Below are 14,844 nucleotides of genomic sequence, written 5' to 3'. Positions count from 1 at the left end.
GGTACAAGGGGGTAGGACATCTGCAACCTGAAAACAAAAATAAAAGAATGTCTTGTATATTCACAAAAAGACTTGATTGATAAAAAAACAAATACTTGATTTATAACAGAACTTTGAACTTTATGAACTAAAAACAAGATTGAGTTTGCGTTGTTAATGTAGAGGTATTAGTTTCTGTGAATTATCTAAACTTTGCTGTTTTACAAAGTGAACTTATTTGTAACTTTTTTGTTTGTTTTTGGGCTACATCCAGCGGTGCTCAAGGATTGTTCCTGGCGGACTCCGGGACCATATGGGGTGCTGGGGATCGAATCCGGGTCAGCTGTGTTCAAGGCAAGCTTCCTACCTGCTGTATTATCTACAGCCCCTTGTTTGTGACTTTTAAGCCTATTTTATTTTTATTCAACCTCTGATAATATTTACCTAAAGTTGGTTTTAGGAAAGCAGTAATTTGGAGGAGGGGGCACAACAAGCACAACCAATACTCATAGATTACTTCTGGCTCTGTACTTAGGGAGCACTAACGCGTGCCTGGTGAGTTTAGGGGGACTGTATGGGAGCTTGGGGATCCAACATAGTTGACCATGTGCAAGGAAAGTTCTCGACCCAGGCCCCTTTTGGGAAAAATCGCCCTAAATATGATCTATTAGAAATAAAATTCAAATCAGAGAAGAAAGTCTTTCTTTCTGGATACCCTTTTCTGGATATTAGTGCTTTAGTATTATAATGTAGGTTTTATTTTGTTCTGGGAGTGACCATACAAAGTGGTACTCTGGGGAAGGCTACTCCCAGTGGTGCTGGCAGAGGTGAACCATGTAGTCTCAGGGATTAAACTAAACCCAGGATCTCTCCTGTATGCAAAGCATGTGCTCCATCTCTATAAGCTGTCTTAGGTCCACTTTTCTATGTAGGAAACAATTTGAAGCTTTGATTCAGGCTAGTCCATAATTTATTTTGAATCCTTTTGGGGAAAGGAAGTCATGTAACTCAACTTCTGATACTGTGTATGAATAGGTAAAATTTATACTGCATACTGCTTGTCAGTAGTTCCAGTGAAAGATGAAATTAATTTTTTTTTGGTTTTGTTGTTGTTATTTTGGGGGCACACATGGTGTTGGCTCTGTGCTCAAGACTTGATCCTGGTGGTGCTGAGGGACCATATGAGATGCTGAGGGCTTGAACTGCAAGCACCCTATCCACTGTACTGTTGCTCTAGCCCCATAACTAGTTGGTTTTTTATTTGGTTTTGTTTTGGTATTTGGGTCACATCCAGCAATGCTCAGGGGTTATTCCTGGCTCTGCACTCAGAAGTTGCTCCTGCAGGCCTTGGAAGACCATATGCATGCCAGGAATCGAACCTAGGTCCCTCCTGTGTTGGCAGCTTATAAGGCAATTGCCTTACCACTGTGCTATCGCTCCGGCCCCAAAACTAGTTTTCTTTTCTTTTCTTTTCTTTTTTTTTTTTTTTGGTTTTTGGGCCACACCTGGCGATGCTCAGGGGTTACTCCTGGCTGTCTGCTCAGAAATAGCTCCTGGCAGGCACAGGGGACCATATGGGACACTGGGATTCGAACCAACCACGTTTGGTCCTGGATCGGCTGCTTGCAAGGCAAACACTGCTGTGCTATCTCTCCGGGCCCAAAACTAGTTTTCTTAAATTAAAATGTGAAACATTAATAAGTGGCTGGATTTGATTAATCAAAACTATTGTTGTTGGTGCCAGAGAGATAGCACAGCAATAGGGAGTTTGCCTTGCATGTAGCCGACTCAGGATGAATCCGGCATCCCATGTGGTCCCTGAGCCTGCCAGGATCGATTTTGAGCGCAGAGCCAGGAGTAATCTCTGAGCACCCCTAATCTGACTCAAAGAACAAACAAACAAAAAAGCTCCCACTATTACTATTATTGTTTGTTTTTTGGCCACACCCAGTGGTGCTCAGTCCGTCCTTACTACTGGCTCTGTGTTCTCGCTCACATACGGGATACTGTGGATTAGACCCAGGTCAGCCATATCCAAGGCAAATACATACCCACTCCAGTCTCCTAATCAAAATTTTTGATCCATTTACCAAGAACTACTGTAGCATGTTAGTTTTCTGTTTAAAGCTACTTGAAAGGTAATATACCTTTATATCATGTTGAATATTTAGGATATTAGAACATCAGCTCAGCTGAATTTAACACTTGATTTCTTTTTAAGTTACTTAGATAAAAATTATTTTACAGGCTCCTCAGGAATATAACTTTCAGTGTTCCTGAATATTTCTATTATTCCCCAGAGAAACACCAAACTGTTAGATGTTCAGTTTCCTTTCTCCTTTCTTGATAGCCCTAATCTACTTACCTGTCTGTGTAGATTTGTCTAGACTGAATTTTTCATATAAATTAAATTATAGAATATATGTGGTGATTTTATTTATAGCTTCAAATAAACTAGTTTTATTTTTTGGAATAGTTTATATACTTACAGGTAATAAAACTTAAGAGTTTCAGAGTAGTTTTTCTTTTCTTTTTTTTTTTTTTTGGGCCACACCCTGTGACGCTCAGGGGTTACTCCTGGCTATGCACTCAGAAGTTGCTCCTGGCTTCTTGGGGGACCATATGGGATGCCGGGGGATCGAACCGCGGTCCGTCCTAGGCTAGCGCAGGCAAGGCAGGCACCTTACCTCCAGCGCCACCGCCCGGCCCCCTTCAGAGTAGTTTTTCAATCACTGAATTTCAATGGATTTAGCTAGTATATATTACTTTTATCACTTTTGAAAAAATTGTTTTGATTTTGGCCACACCTGACAGTGCTCAGGTCTTACTCCTGGCTCTGCGCTTAGGGCTCCCTCCTGTTAGGCTCTGGGGACCTATTTGGGGTACTGGAGATCAAACCCGGGTTGGGCACATGCAAGGCAGTATAGTACTTGCTGTACTGTGCTCTGGTCCTGAAAAAGTTTTATAAAGAAGTTGAGTATAATACACAGTTTTTGAACATTTTGCTATTGAAATGTCTAAAATTTTTTATGAGTCCATAATTTTTTACATATCATTTATAGCTATGTACATTACTGATATTCGACTATTCAGGTTTATTTTATTTTATTTTATTTTTTTAAATTTTTTTTTTTTGGTTTTTGGGCCACACCCATTTGACGCTCAGGGGTTACTCCTGGCTATGCGCTCAGAAATCGCCCCTGGCTTGGGGGGACCATATGGGACGCCGGGGGATCGAACCGTGGTCCGTCCAAGGCTAGTGCAGGCAAGGCAGGCACCTTATCTCTAGCGCCACCTTCCCGGCCCCCAGGTTTATTTTATTTAATATTTATTATATATCATATTAAATATATAATATATTAAGTATATTATACTTATAATATATTTATTATTAAATATTTATTTAATATTAAATATTTTATTAATTTTTTTGGCCACATACTGGTGCTCAGTCACTACTTGTGGGTTGATGATGGGGAGATCTTGTGACATTAGGGATCAGACCTGGGCAGCTTGCATGCAAAGCATGTTCTGTGAGTCTACTATATACCTTTGGGTTTAACTTTTTTTTTCCTCTGGAGGATGAAGGGCCTACACCTGGTGATGCTTAGGGTTTACTCCTGGCTCTATGTTTAGAGACCACTTCTATTTGAAAGGATTTGGGATATGAGGGATTGAACCAGGGTTGAGTGTATACAAGGCATCTCTTTATGCAATGTCTTCTCCTGACAAAACCCCCACCTCCAAGTTTGGTGTTAAAAAGGGAAATTGGGGGCCGGAGAAATAGCATGGAGGTAAAGCGTTTGCCTTTCATGCAGAAGGTCATTGGTTTGAATTCTGGCATCCCATATGGTCCCCCATGCCTGCCAGGAGTGATTTCTGAGCATAGAGCCAGGAGTAATCCCTGAGCACTGCTGAGTGTGACCCAAAAACCAAAAAAAAAAAAAAACCACTACCAGGATACAAACTATAAATTTAACTGCCACTTGGGATAGATTATTATAGTGGACATACACTGCATTTATTGGCAACAAAAAGGGAAATTGATGAAATTGATGAAATAATGTATCACGGGGCCGGAGAGATAGCATGGAGGTAAGGCGTTTGCCTTTCATGCAGGAGGTCATCGGTTCGAATCCCGGCGCCCCATATGGTCCCCTGTGCCTGCCAGGAGCAATTTCTGAGCCTGGAGCCAGGAATAACCCCTGAGCACTGCCAGGTGTGACCCAAAAACCAAAAAAAAAAAAAAAAAAAAAAAAAAAATAATGTATCACAACCCTATCATTTACATTATTATAAATCTTTTTTTTTTTTTTGGTTTTTGGGCCACACCCGTTTGACGCTCAGGGGTTACTCCTGGCTATGTGTTCAGAAATCGCCCCTGGCTTGGGGGGGGACCATATGGGATGGTGGGGGATCGAACCGCGGTCCATCCTACACTAGCGCTTGCAAGGCAGACACCTTACCTCTAGCACCACCTTCCTGGTATTATGAATCTTTTTTTTTTTTTTTTTTTTTGGTTTTTGGGTCACACCCGGCGGTGCTCAGGGGTTACTCCTGGCTGTCTGCTCAGAAATAGCTCCTGGCAGGCACTGGGGACCATATGGGACACCGGGATTCGAACCAACCACGTTTGGTCCTGGATCGGCTGTTTGCAAGGCAAACACCGCTGTGCTATCTCTCCGGGCCCGGTATTATGAATCTTAAGACTAAAACAAAAACTTTTAATTCAGAGACTAATTTTATACATGTAGTTTATCATAGATTTGTGTGCATGAGCACATAGAACTGTTTCCAAGATATATGTGTTTGTGCTTTTGGCACTTTAAGGTTGTTTGATATCCTAGACAATTTCTCTTACTCAACTTAGATTGCTGATTGATATGTATCCTTCTTATACCACTGCCAAAATTTGATTTTTGCCATTCTATCAGTATAAAGTGATATTTTGAATGATTTTAATTTGCATTTTTTTTTTTTTTTTTTTTTTTTTTTTGGTTTTTGGGCCACACCCTGTGACGCTCAGGGGTTACTCCTGGCTATGCGCTCAGAAGTTGCTCCTGGCTTCTTGGGGGACCATATGGGACGCCGGGGGATCGAACCGCGGTCCGTGCGCAGGCAAGGCAGGCACCTTAGCTCCAGCGCCACCGCCCGGCCCCTAATTTGCATTTTTTATATTCAGAGTCATGCACATTTTCAGTTATTCTTTGCTTTAACTTTTCGTAATATTGACTTGTAAACCCATTTTCTACTAGGAAAATCTGATAAAAGTTGAAATACCTTTTTTTTTTTTTTTTTTTTTTTTGGTTTTTGGGCCACACCCTGTGCCGCTCAGGGGTTACTCCTGGCTATGCGCTCAGAAGTTGCTCCTGGCTTCTTGGGGGACCATATGGGACACCGGGGGATCGAACCGCGGTCCGTCCTAGGCTAGCGCAGGCAAGGCAGGCACCTTACCTCCAGCGCCACCGCCCGGCCCCTGAAATACCTTTTTCCAATTAATCATTCGATTTTAGATTTTGCTTGACTTATTGTTCCCAGACTAAAAGCTTAGTGTTGAATTTATCAATATTTTTCTGTCTTATGGCTTCTAGGTTTTGTGCCCTACTTTTTTCAGGATTTCTTTAAGAATTAAAAAATTGGGGCCGGGCGGTGGCGCTGGAGGTAAGGTGCCTGCCTTGCCTGCGCTAGCCTAGGACGGACCGCGGTTCGATCCCCCGGCGTCCCATATGGTCCCCCAAGAAGCCAGGTGCAACTTCTGAGCGCATAGCCAGGAGTAACCCCTGAGCGTCACAGGGTGTGGCCCAAAAACCAAAAAAAAAAAAAAAAAATTAAAAAATTACATGAGACCTTGAGATGAGATTAAATTATTCATCTGGAAATTTTTTTCAGTTTGAATTGTGGAAACAACTATTTCTCAGTAAGTTCCAGTGATTTATCATGATTTCTTTCTTTTTATTTATTTAGTTTTTGTTTTTGCTTTTTGGGTCATACCTGGAAGTGTTCAGGGGTTATTTCTGGCTCTACGCGCAGAAATAGTTCCTGGCAGGCTTGGGGGACTATGTGGGATGCTGGGATTTGAACCACCGTCCTCCTGCATGCAAGGCAAATGCCCTCCCTACCTCCATGCCATCCCACCGACCCCATCATGATTTCTTTCAACGTATGCCCCAGCCAAGGTAGTTAGCATTTTGCTTACTTATTAACCCCATGTCAGTGCCGTAATAAAGGGCTAATTTTGTACAGTGGTAAAATGAAAGTTTAAGGGGAAAAATAATATTTTTTGTTTTGGCCATCCTGGTGGTGTTCATGGCTACTTCGTGTTCTGTGCTTGGCAGTCTGTCTGCAGTGTTGTGGGGACTATGTGCCAAGGCCTCCTGCTTCAGAATATATGCTCCAGTTTAATGACAGCCCTAAGAAATATTTTAACTCAGTTTATTATGTTTTTGTTAGCTTTTTTATACCTGGTGATGCTTAGGGATTAATCCTGGTGAGCTCTGGGGACCATAAGGAGGCCCAGGATCAAAATGTCATTGCTGTTTGCAAGGCAAATGTCCTGCTCATTGCACTATCCCTCTAGTCCCTCAGTTTACTATGTAAAGAAATCCTCTAAAAAAAAAATAAAAAAGAAATCCTCTAATTCATATGTTGATTTTTTTAAAATGAAAATAACTTTCTAAATCTTAAAGTTTTGTAAACTTTAGTACTTTGTGTAGTTATTTTATATTGAACATGCTCTAGTTTGTTTTAATATGAAATTATGATAGTATTTATAGTCAATTGGTGGACTAGGATTGAGAAATTTTAGCTAAAAGAAGAAAATAAACTTTAAGAAAATAATTAAATACTAGAAGGAATTAGAATATTAGAATTTCTTTTTGTGCCACACCTGGTGATGCTCAGGGATTACTCTTGGCTATGCATTCAGAAATCATTCCTGGCTTGGGGGACCATATGGGATGCCAGGGGATCAAACAGCTGTCTGCCCTAGGTTAGCACATATAAGGCAAACACCCTACTGCTTGTGCCAACCCCCTTGGCTCCTAGAAGAATTGTTCTTACATTGATTCAGAGAAATATAGACACAAAGTCTTAGAATTTAGGTGCAGATGGGAGTATGTGGAGCAATAGTGCAGTGGGTACAGTGCTTGTCTTATCTGACTTACCCTGGGTTCATCCTTTGCATTCCATTTGGTCTCCTGAGCCCCACCAGGAGTGGTCCCTGAACAGAGGCAGGAGTAAACCCTAGGTGCAGCTAGGTGTGGCACTGAAACCAGGAAAACAAAAAAGAATTTAGGTGCTGGGGGTATAGTTTTTTGTGGTAGAGCACTTGCAGTTTGAGTCCCAGTCTTTGATTCTTGGCACTGCAAGGGGATTATAAAAAGGAATACTTGGGGCCAGAGCGATAGCATGTGGCCAACCTGGATTTGACCCCCAGCATCTCGGATGGTATCCTGAGCCTGCCAGGAGTAACCCCTGAGCACTGCCAGCTGTGGTTTCCAACCCAAAATCCAAAAAAAAAAGGGAATATTCTAGGAATATATTTCAGAATATTATAATTATTTCATTTCTGTTAATTATTTACTTAAGAGTTTTTGTCTTGTTATTTTTAGGCTGGAAAGGCCATTGTGACTATGTGGTGACTATAGTTATCTGACTACTGATTTTCCTACTGGAATCATGGAGGAGAAACAGCAAATTATATTGGCTAATCAAGATGGTGGGACAGTGGCAGGAGCCACACCCACCTTCTTTGTCATCCTAAAACCGCCAGGAAATGGCAAAACTGATCAAGGAATTTTGGTTACTAATCGGGATGCTTGTGCTTTGGCTGGCAGTGTGTCGTCAACAGAAAAATCTAAAGGGAAAATATGCCTACCAGCTGATTGTACTGTGGGAGGAATCACTGTCACCTTGGATAACAATAGTATGTGGAATGAGTTCTATCATCGAAGCACAGAGATGATTCTGACCAAGCAGGGAAGACGTATGTTTCCTTATTGTCGTTACTGGATAACAGGCTTAGATTCAAATATGAAATATATTCTTGTCATGGATATATCTCCTGTGGATAATCATCGTTATAAGTGGAATGGTCGCTGGTGGGAACCCAGTGGGAAAGCTGAGCCCCATGTTTTGGGCAGGGTTTTTATTCATCCAGAGTCACCTTCCACAGGTCATTATTGGATGCATCAACCGGTATCTTTTTATAAACTCAAGCTTACTAATAATACACTGGACCAGGAGGGCCACATCATCTTGCACTCTATGCATCGGTACCTGCCAAGGCTTCATTTGGTGCCTGCAGAGAAGGCTACTGAAGTGATACAGTTAAATGGCCCTGGTGTGCATACTTTCACTTTTCCACAGACTGAATTCTTTGCGGTAACTGCTTATCAGAATATTCAGATTACCCAGCTGAAAATAGATTACAATCCATTTGCTAAGGGTTTCCGGGATGATGGGCTAAATAGTAAGCCCCAGAGAGATGGAAAGCAAAAGAACAGTTTTGACCAAGAAGGGAATAGTGTTCCCAGTTCTCCTGGTCAACGTGTACGTCTTATAGAAGGTGAAGGGTCAGAGATACAACTAAATGATTTGGATCCTTCATCGGGGGGTCATGAATCATCAGGAAAGGGTTTGGAAAAGACTTCCCTTAATAGTAAACGAGATTTCCTTGGTTTCATGGATGTTGATTCAGCACTTGAAGCTCCTCAAATGAAGCAAGCGGCTTCTGAAAGGTATGTAATATTTTCCTCTTCATGATTGAAATAAAGATTTTGGATTTGGCATATTGTTGGCATGAACTGTTGCATACTGATAAATAGAAACCTATAAAATATTTCTTAATCACATTCTGTAAAGTGACAGTTCATTTTTTATTTTTTTTTTGGCAGTGATTATCACATGGCTTCAGAGTCCAGAATTGTAAGCAAATTAAATGATGTCTCAGAATAGGAATTTTTTGCTTATTTAAATTATTTAAATTATTATTAAATTGGTTGATTTGGGTTGGAGCGATGGCGCAGTGGTAGGGTATTTGCCTTGCATGCTGCTGACGCAGGATGGACCACAGTTTGATCCCTCAGCGTCCCAAATGGTCCGCCGAGCCAGGATCAATTTCTGAGTTCATAGCCTGGAGGAAAGCCTGAGCATCACCAGGTGTGGCCCACTCAGGTTATTACTGGTGGTGCATAGGGGACCATATGGGATGCTGAAGATTAAGACAGGGTCTACTGTGTGCAAGGCAAACACCCTACCACTGTGCTCTCAGACCCCCCCCCCCGTGATGTTTTACTTTTAATAAATACTTTAATTGAATCACTGTCAGATACATAGTTGTTCATGGTTGAGTTGCAGTCAAATTGCTAACGTTTCCCACCACCAGTATGCCCAGTTTCCCTCCCCCCTCTCCCACCTTCCTCTATGGCCTACTCCTCAGTTTGCCTCTCTGGCAGTCCTTTTTCTTCACTCTCTACCTTCCCCCCTCTTCCTCTCTTCGTTTCCCCTCCCCCACACCCAACTGCCCTCCAGGTATTCTGGCTCTGCTTTTAGGAATCCTGGCAGGCTGAGGGACCACAGGTTGGCCTCAAGCAGGGCAAACACCCTGTCTGCTGTGCTATGGCTCCTGCTCCCTCTCACTTTTGCTCTCTTCTTATTTTCTTGTAGAGGCTGTGGTAAACACATAGATCATAATTTTTGATTAATTGGGAAAGAAAAAAAGATGTCTCCCAATAATTGAAACAAAGGTTAAGAGGTTTGTTATTTTTCTTACATCTAATATTTCAAATTTACTGCTCTATAGGCATCCTTTTTTTAATCTTTGGTTTCTGGGTCACACCCGGCATCGCCTAGGGGTTACTCTTGGCTCTGCGCTCAGAAATTACTCCTGGCAGGCTCAGAGTACCATTTGGGATGCCAGGATTCGAACCACTGTCCTTCTGCATGAAAGGCAAGCGCCCTACCTCCATGCTATCTCTTCAGCCCCTCTATAGGCATCCTAATTCATAAATTGTTAAAGTTTATGAATGACAGTTTATTAATGAAGGTTATTTAAATATTAAATATTAAAACAACAGAAGTCATAATTTTTTAATTTTTGTTTTTGGGGGCTGCACCTGGTGATACTCGGGTTACTCCTGGCTATGTGCTCAGAAACTCCTCCTGGCTTGGGGGACCATATGGGAAAGCCTGGGGATCGAAGTGCAGTCTGTCCATGTCTGTCATGCTCCACCGCTCTGACCCCTATTATAGTATTATTTAAAAACTTATTAGGGGCCAGAGAGATAGTATGGAGGTAAGGCATTTGCCTTTCATGCAGAAGGTCATTGGTTCAAATCCCAGCATCCCATATGGTCCCCCGAGCCTGCCAGGAGCGATTTTCTGAGCTTAGAGCCAGGAGTAACCCCTGAGCGCTGCCGGTGTGACCCAAAAACCAAACCAAACCAAACCAAAACAAAACAAAACAAAACTGTTATCAGAGACATTGTTTCGAGCAGTGTAGGTTCACAACAAAATTGAGATGGTAAAAATTTCTCATATACACATTCCTCATGTATGTATGCTTAGCTTCCCTAGATTTTAAATATTCCCACTGAAGTGAAACAGATGACAATTGATGAATTTAGTTTAATACATGATAATCAACCAAAACCCATAGTTTACCTTCAGGTTTACTCTTGGTGTTGTGCATTCAATTGGTGTGGACAAATACAGTATGCTTAATAACCAGCATACTAAACAGGTTTTTCATTAATCCCAAAAATCTGTGTCTGTCTATTTCCTACTCTCAACCTCTGCCAACCACTGGCATTTTGTTGTTGTTTGATTTTGGGTTTTGGGCCATACTCAGCAATACTTGGGGGCATATTCCTGACTCTGCACTTAGTAATCGCTCCTGGCAGGCTCGGGGGACCTTATGGATGCTTGGGCTCCAACCTGGGTCAGCCACTTACAAGGTACATATTGCTGGCGCCCCAGCCCCATCCACTAGTATTTTAAAGTTTCCCATATCTTTCCCCTGTTTAATAAGGTGGCATGTTAATCAAGTCTGTTAAATTTAACATTTTCAAATGTTGAACCAGTCTTGCATCTGTCATGATTTTATTATCATGATTATGATAATTATTTATTTGTTTTGGTGCCACAGCTTGTGATGCTCAGAGGTTACTCCTGGCTTTACATCCAGGAATCACTCCTGACAGGCTTGAATACCCTAATGAGATGCTGGGGATTGAACTCAGGTCAACCTTGTGCAAAGCAAGTGCCCAACCCATTGTACTATCTCACTGGTCCATGGTTATGATTTTTTAAATTTTTAATATGCTATTATTGAGGACTTCTGTGACTGTTTTTGAGAGTTAATGGTCTGTTTTCTTTTAGTCTAATTACTGCTTGGTTTTGGTATTAGGGCAGTGCTGGCTTCATAGAATTAAGTTGCTTGTTAGTATTTTCTCTTGCTTCTGCCTCATGTCAGATTGTAGGGAATTAACTTAATTTCTCTCTTTTATTTCATGTTTGGGAAAAGTTCACCAGTGAATCCTAGACTTGGTGTTTTCTTTTTTGTGAGGTTAGTGGTTATTGATAGTTTTCCTCTCCTTTTCTTTCTTCCCAGTTTTTGGGTTGGTTCTGTGCTTAGGTGTTATTCCTGTCGGACTCAAGGGATATGGCATGCTGGATATCTAACCTGTGTCAGCTCACAGGCAATACTGCTAATACTGTACATGCTATACATGCTATATTACCTTTGATAATATTTCTTTAATAGCTGTGGCTGTCAGTAGTTTCCTGAAAGAATTTTGTACTTTTTCAAGAAAATGGTTTTTTAGGAAGCTGGATCTAGAGTATAGTATATCGTTTGTTAACAAATGATAATTTGTTGTATTTTTCATGTGATCTGGCTAGTAGATTGTTCTGATCTTATACAAATACTGTTTTCGGGGGCTGGAGCGATCGCCTGGAGGCGAGGGCACTTGCCTTGCATGCAGCCAACCGGGGTTTGATCCCTGGCATACCATATGGTTGCCTGAGCAGTGCTTGGAGTTGTTTCTGAGTGCAGAGCCAGAGTAAGCTCTGAGTATCACTAGTGTGACCCCAAAACTAAACACAAAATATAATTTTTGGGGGACCAGAGTGATAGTACAGTGGGTAGGGCATTTGCCTTGCACACATCCAGCCCTGGTTTTATCCCCTTTATCTCATATGGCCTCCTGAGCACAACCAGGAGTAATTACTGTGTTTAGAGCTAAGAGTAAGCCCTGAACATTGCTGATTATGGCTCCTCCAAAACAAACAAACAAAAATCATCTTTCGGGGGCCGGAGAGATAGCATGGAGGTAAGGCGTTTGCCTTGCATGCAGAAGGTCGGCGGTTCAAATCCCGACATCTCATATGGTCCCCTGAGCCTACCAGGAGCAATTTCTGAGCAATAGAGCACTGCCGGGTGTGACCCAAAAACCAAAAAAAAAATTGATCTTTTGGGGGCTGGAGAGATAGTACAGTAAGTAAGGCACTTGTCTTGCATGTGGCCAACCCCAGGATTCAATCCCTGGCATCGCATGTGGTCCCCTGAGCATCAGGAATAATTCCTTAGTGCAGAGCCAGGATTAATCCCTGAACATTGCTATGTGTGGCCCCCAGAATACCTCCAGTCATAATCTACCTCCCCCAAATCATCCTTCCTTTCTTTTGTTGATTTTTTTCAATGTTTTTGTTTTATGCTGATTTTTACTTTTCTTTTTATTTATTAATAATTTTTATTTTGACCAAAGTGGATTACAAATCATTCACAGTAGTGTTTTAGGTACCGTATTTTCCGGCATATAAGACGACCCCCTAATTTTGCAGTTAAAACATAGGTTTAGGCCTATATTCGCTGTATCAGACAGAATGTTCCTGTGCTGCAACTGTATGTACCCCAGTGAGCCAATCACAACAAGCAAAGGTTCAAAGGTTATACTGTAATAGACTTCCTCTCTGATTCTGGCCGATATGAACATGCTTTTTACAGTGTAGATTCGGGTCCAGAACATTGTCTAAATGGCATGCATAAAAAGCCTGCTTGGATTGGCTGAGTTAGAGAGGCTGTCCGAGCAGCCTTGCAGTGATTGGTGCAGGATCGAGTTGGAAAATTTGTTTTGTGGCAATATTCAGACAATTTTCGTTTAGCGGTATATTGAAACATTCCCACCACCAATGTTGTCCTCCCTCCACCCCTGTTCCCAGCATGCATCCCATATCACCCCTCCTTTACCCCCCCCCCCCCCGGGCTGCTAGTATAAGTGGTCCCTTGATTGGGTATCGATTCTATTGTAGTTGACTTTGGATTTGGTGTTTTAAGTCTGATCATTTTTTATTTCTACTTGATGTTCATATGACTGTTTGGTCTTGGTGCCATCCATTATTTCTCCCTCAATTTGTGAGGCAGAACAAGATGGTTCAAGTTATGTGGTTCTGTTTGAAGAGAAAAAAAAGAAAAGAAAAGAAAAAGAAAAAAGGGGGGGGGCAAAAATTCAAACAAGCAAAAAATGGGGAGGAGTCCTTCTAGAGACTTAAGAGACTATAAAAATCATTTTAAAAAAGAAAAGAAAGGGAAAAGGAAGGAAAACATAAAAATAATACAAAAAGACAAAACAAAAACAAACAAAAAACCTGAAGTGCACCACAGCAATAAAGACAACAACCAGACACTAACCATGGTCCCGAAATAAAGAAGAATCAAAGGGAGAAAAAATACGCAAAGAAAAGAAAAAGAAAAAAAGCAACAACAATTAACAAAAAAAACTTTTAATTTATGCTATTTTTTTTTTTTTTGCATAGGCATAGTAAAAATTGGGGAGATTAGAAATGGAATTCACCTGGCCTAAGAATACAGGGTTTCTTCACCCTTGAAGTATACTGTCATGGGTATAACTACAGGCTCTGTACATGCTCTTTTACTCTCCCCTAGGTTCTTTTGTGATGTCTGGAAGTTTTCTGTTCTGTTGTGGATGATAAAATCAGTTCTCTGTAGACAGTGATCTTGGTATCTGCACAGGTCAAAGGATGGAGCCTAGGAATGGAGTCTTTCTTTACAGTTCTAGAAGTTTTGTTCCATCACTTTTACTTTAATCAGTCTTCTGTAGTTGGTGGTCTTGATTTTTGCACTGATTCTAGGACGAAGCCTAAGATAGAGTCTTTCATTATGTTTCTAGAAGACCTGCTCAGTTGCAGTTGTCTCAGTCAGACCTCTGGAATTAGAGATTTTTGGTTTTTATACAGATCCTAGGCCAAAGCCTATAGTAGGGTCTTTTTTATTGGTCCCAGGATGCGATCTTGGCTTTTGCACAGATAAAGGATGATGTGTCTTCTGATTTTGTCTTATCATTAGGTGTTGAGATAAGACAACCTGCTCTTAGACCAATTTGTTGCCATTTCCTCATTGACAGGATGTCATACTAAAACTGGCACATATTGGTGTCAGAGCAGTATTAAGAATGTCCCAGAGGGTGTTTGGTTCCTGGAGCTGTTACAGAGAACCGTGTCGGTTCTGTATCTGAGATCTAGGGTTCGGGGTCGATGGTCACTGTCTAATCGCATGGAGTCTTAAGTTGGGACCACATGGCATTTGTTCAAGATCTGCTTAGTACTTACTACTAAATACTACTTTTTTTGTTTTGTTTTGGGGTTACACCTGGCAGCACTCAGGTTATTCCTGGCTCTGCACTCAGAAATTACTCCTGCAGGCATGGGGTGGGGGTGTGGGGGACACACCATATGGAACCTTGGGATTCGAACCACCTTCTGTTCAAACCTGCTGTGTGCAAGGCAAACACCCTACTTCTGTGCTATCTCTCTGGCCCCTACTACTAAGTACTACTTAGTATTTAT

General features: G+C 41.5%; 1 protein-coding gene across 1 annotated transcript in view; it reads left to right on the top strand.

Moving 5' to 3' along the window:
* Positions 1 to 256: 256 nt before the first annotated feature.
* Positions 257 to 14,844, top strand: part of MGA (MAX dimerization protein MGA) — a 91,790-nt gene continuing 77,202 nt past the window's right edge. Inside the window, exons 1-2 of the mRNA XM_049782134.1 lie at positions 257 to 333; positions 7,590 to 8,717. Coding sequence (XP_049638091.1) covers positions 7,657 to 8,717 — 1,061 coding nt within the window. The 5' untranslated portion in view covers positions 257 to 333; positions 7,590 to 7,656. The remainder of the gene's footprint in view (positions 334 to 7,589; positions 8,718 to 14,844) is intronic.

This window comes from Suncus etruscus, chromosome 10 (genome assembly GCF_024139225.1).
Source record: "Suncus etruscus isolate mSunEtr1 chromosome 10, mSunEtr1.pri.cur, whole genome shotgun sequence".
NCBI classification, from domain to species: domain Eukaryota; kingdom Metazoa; phylum Chordata; class Mammalia; order Eulipotyphla; family Soricidae; genus Suncus; species Suncus etruscus.
The sequence above is the reverse complement of the archived record's forward strand: the minus strand, read 5'-3'. Positions and strand labels throughout refer to the sequence as shown.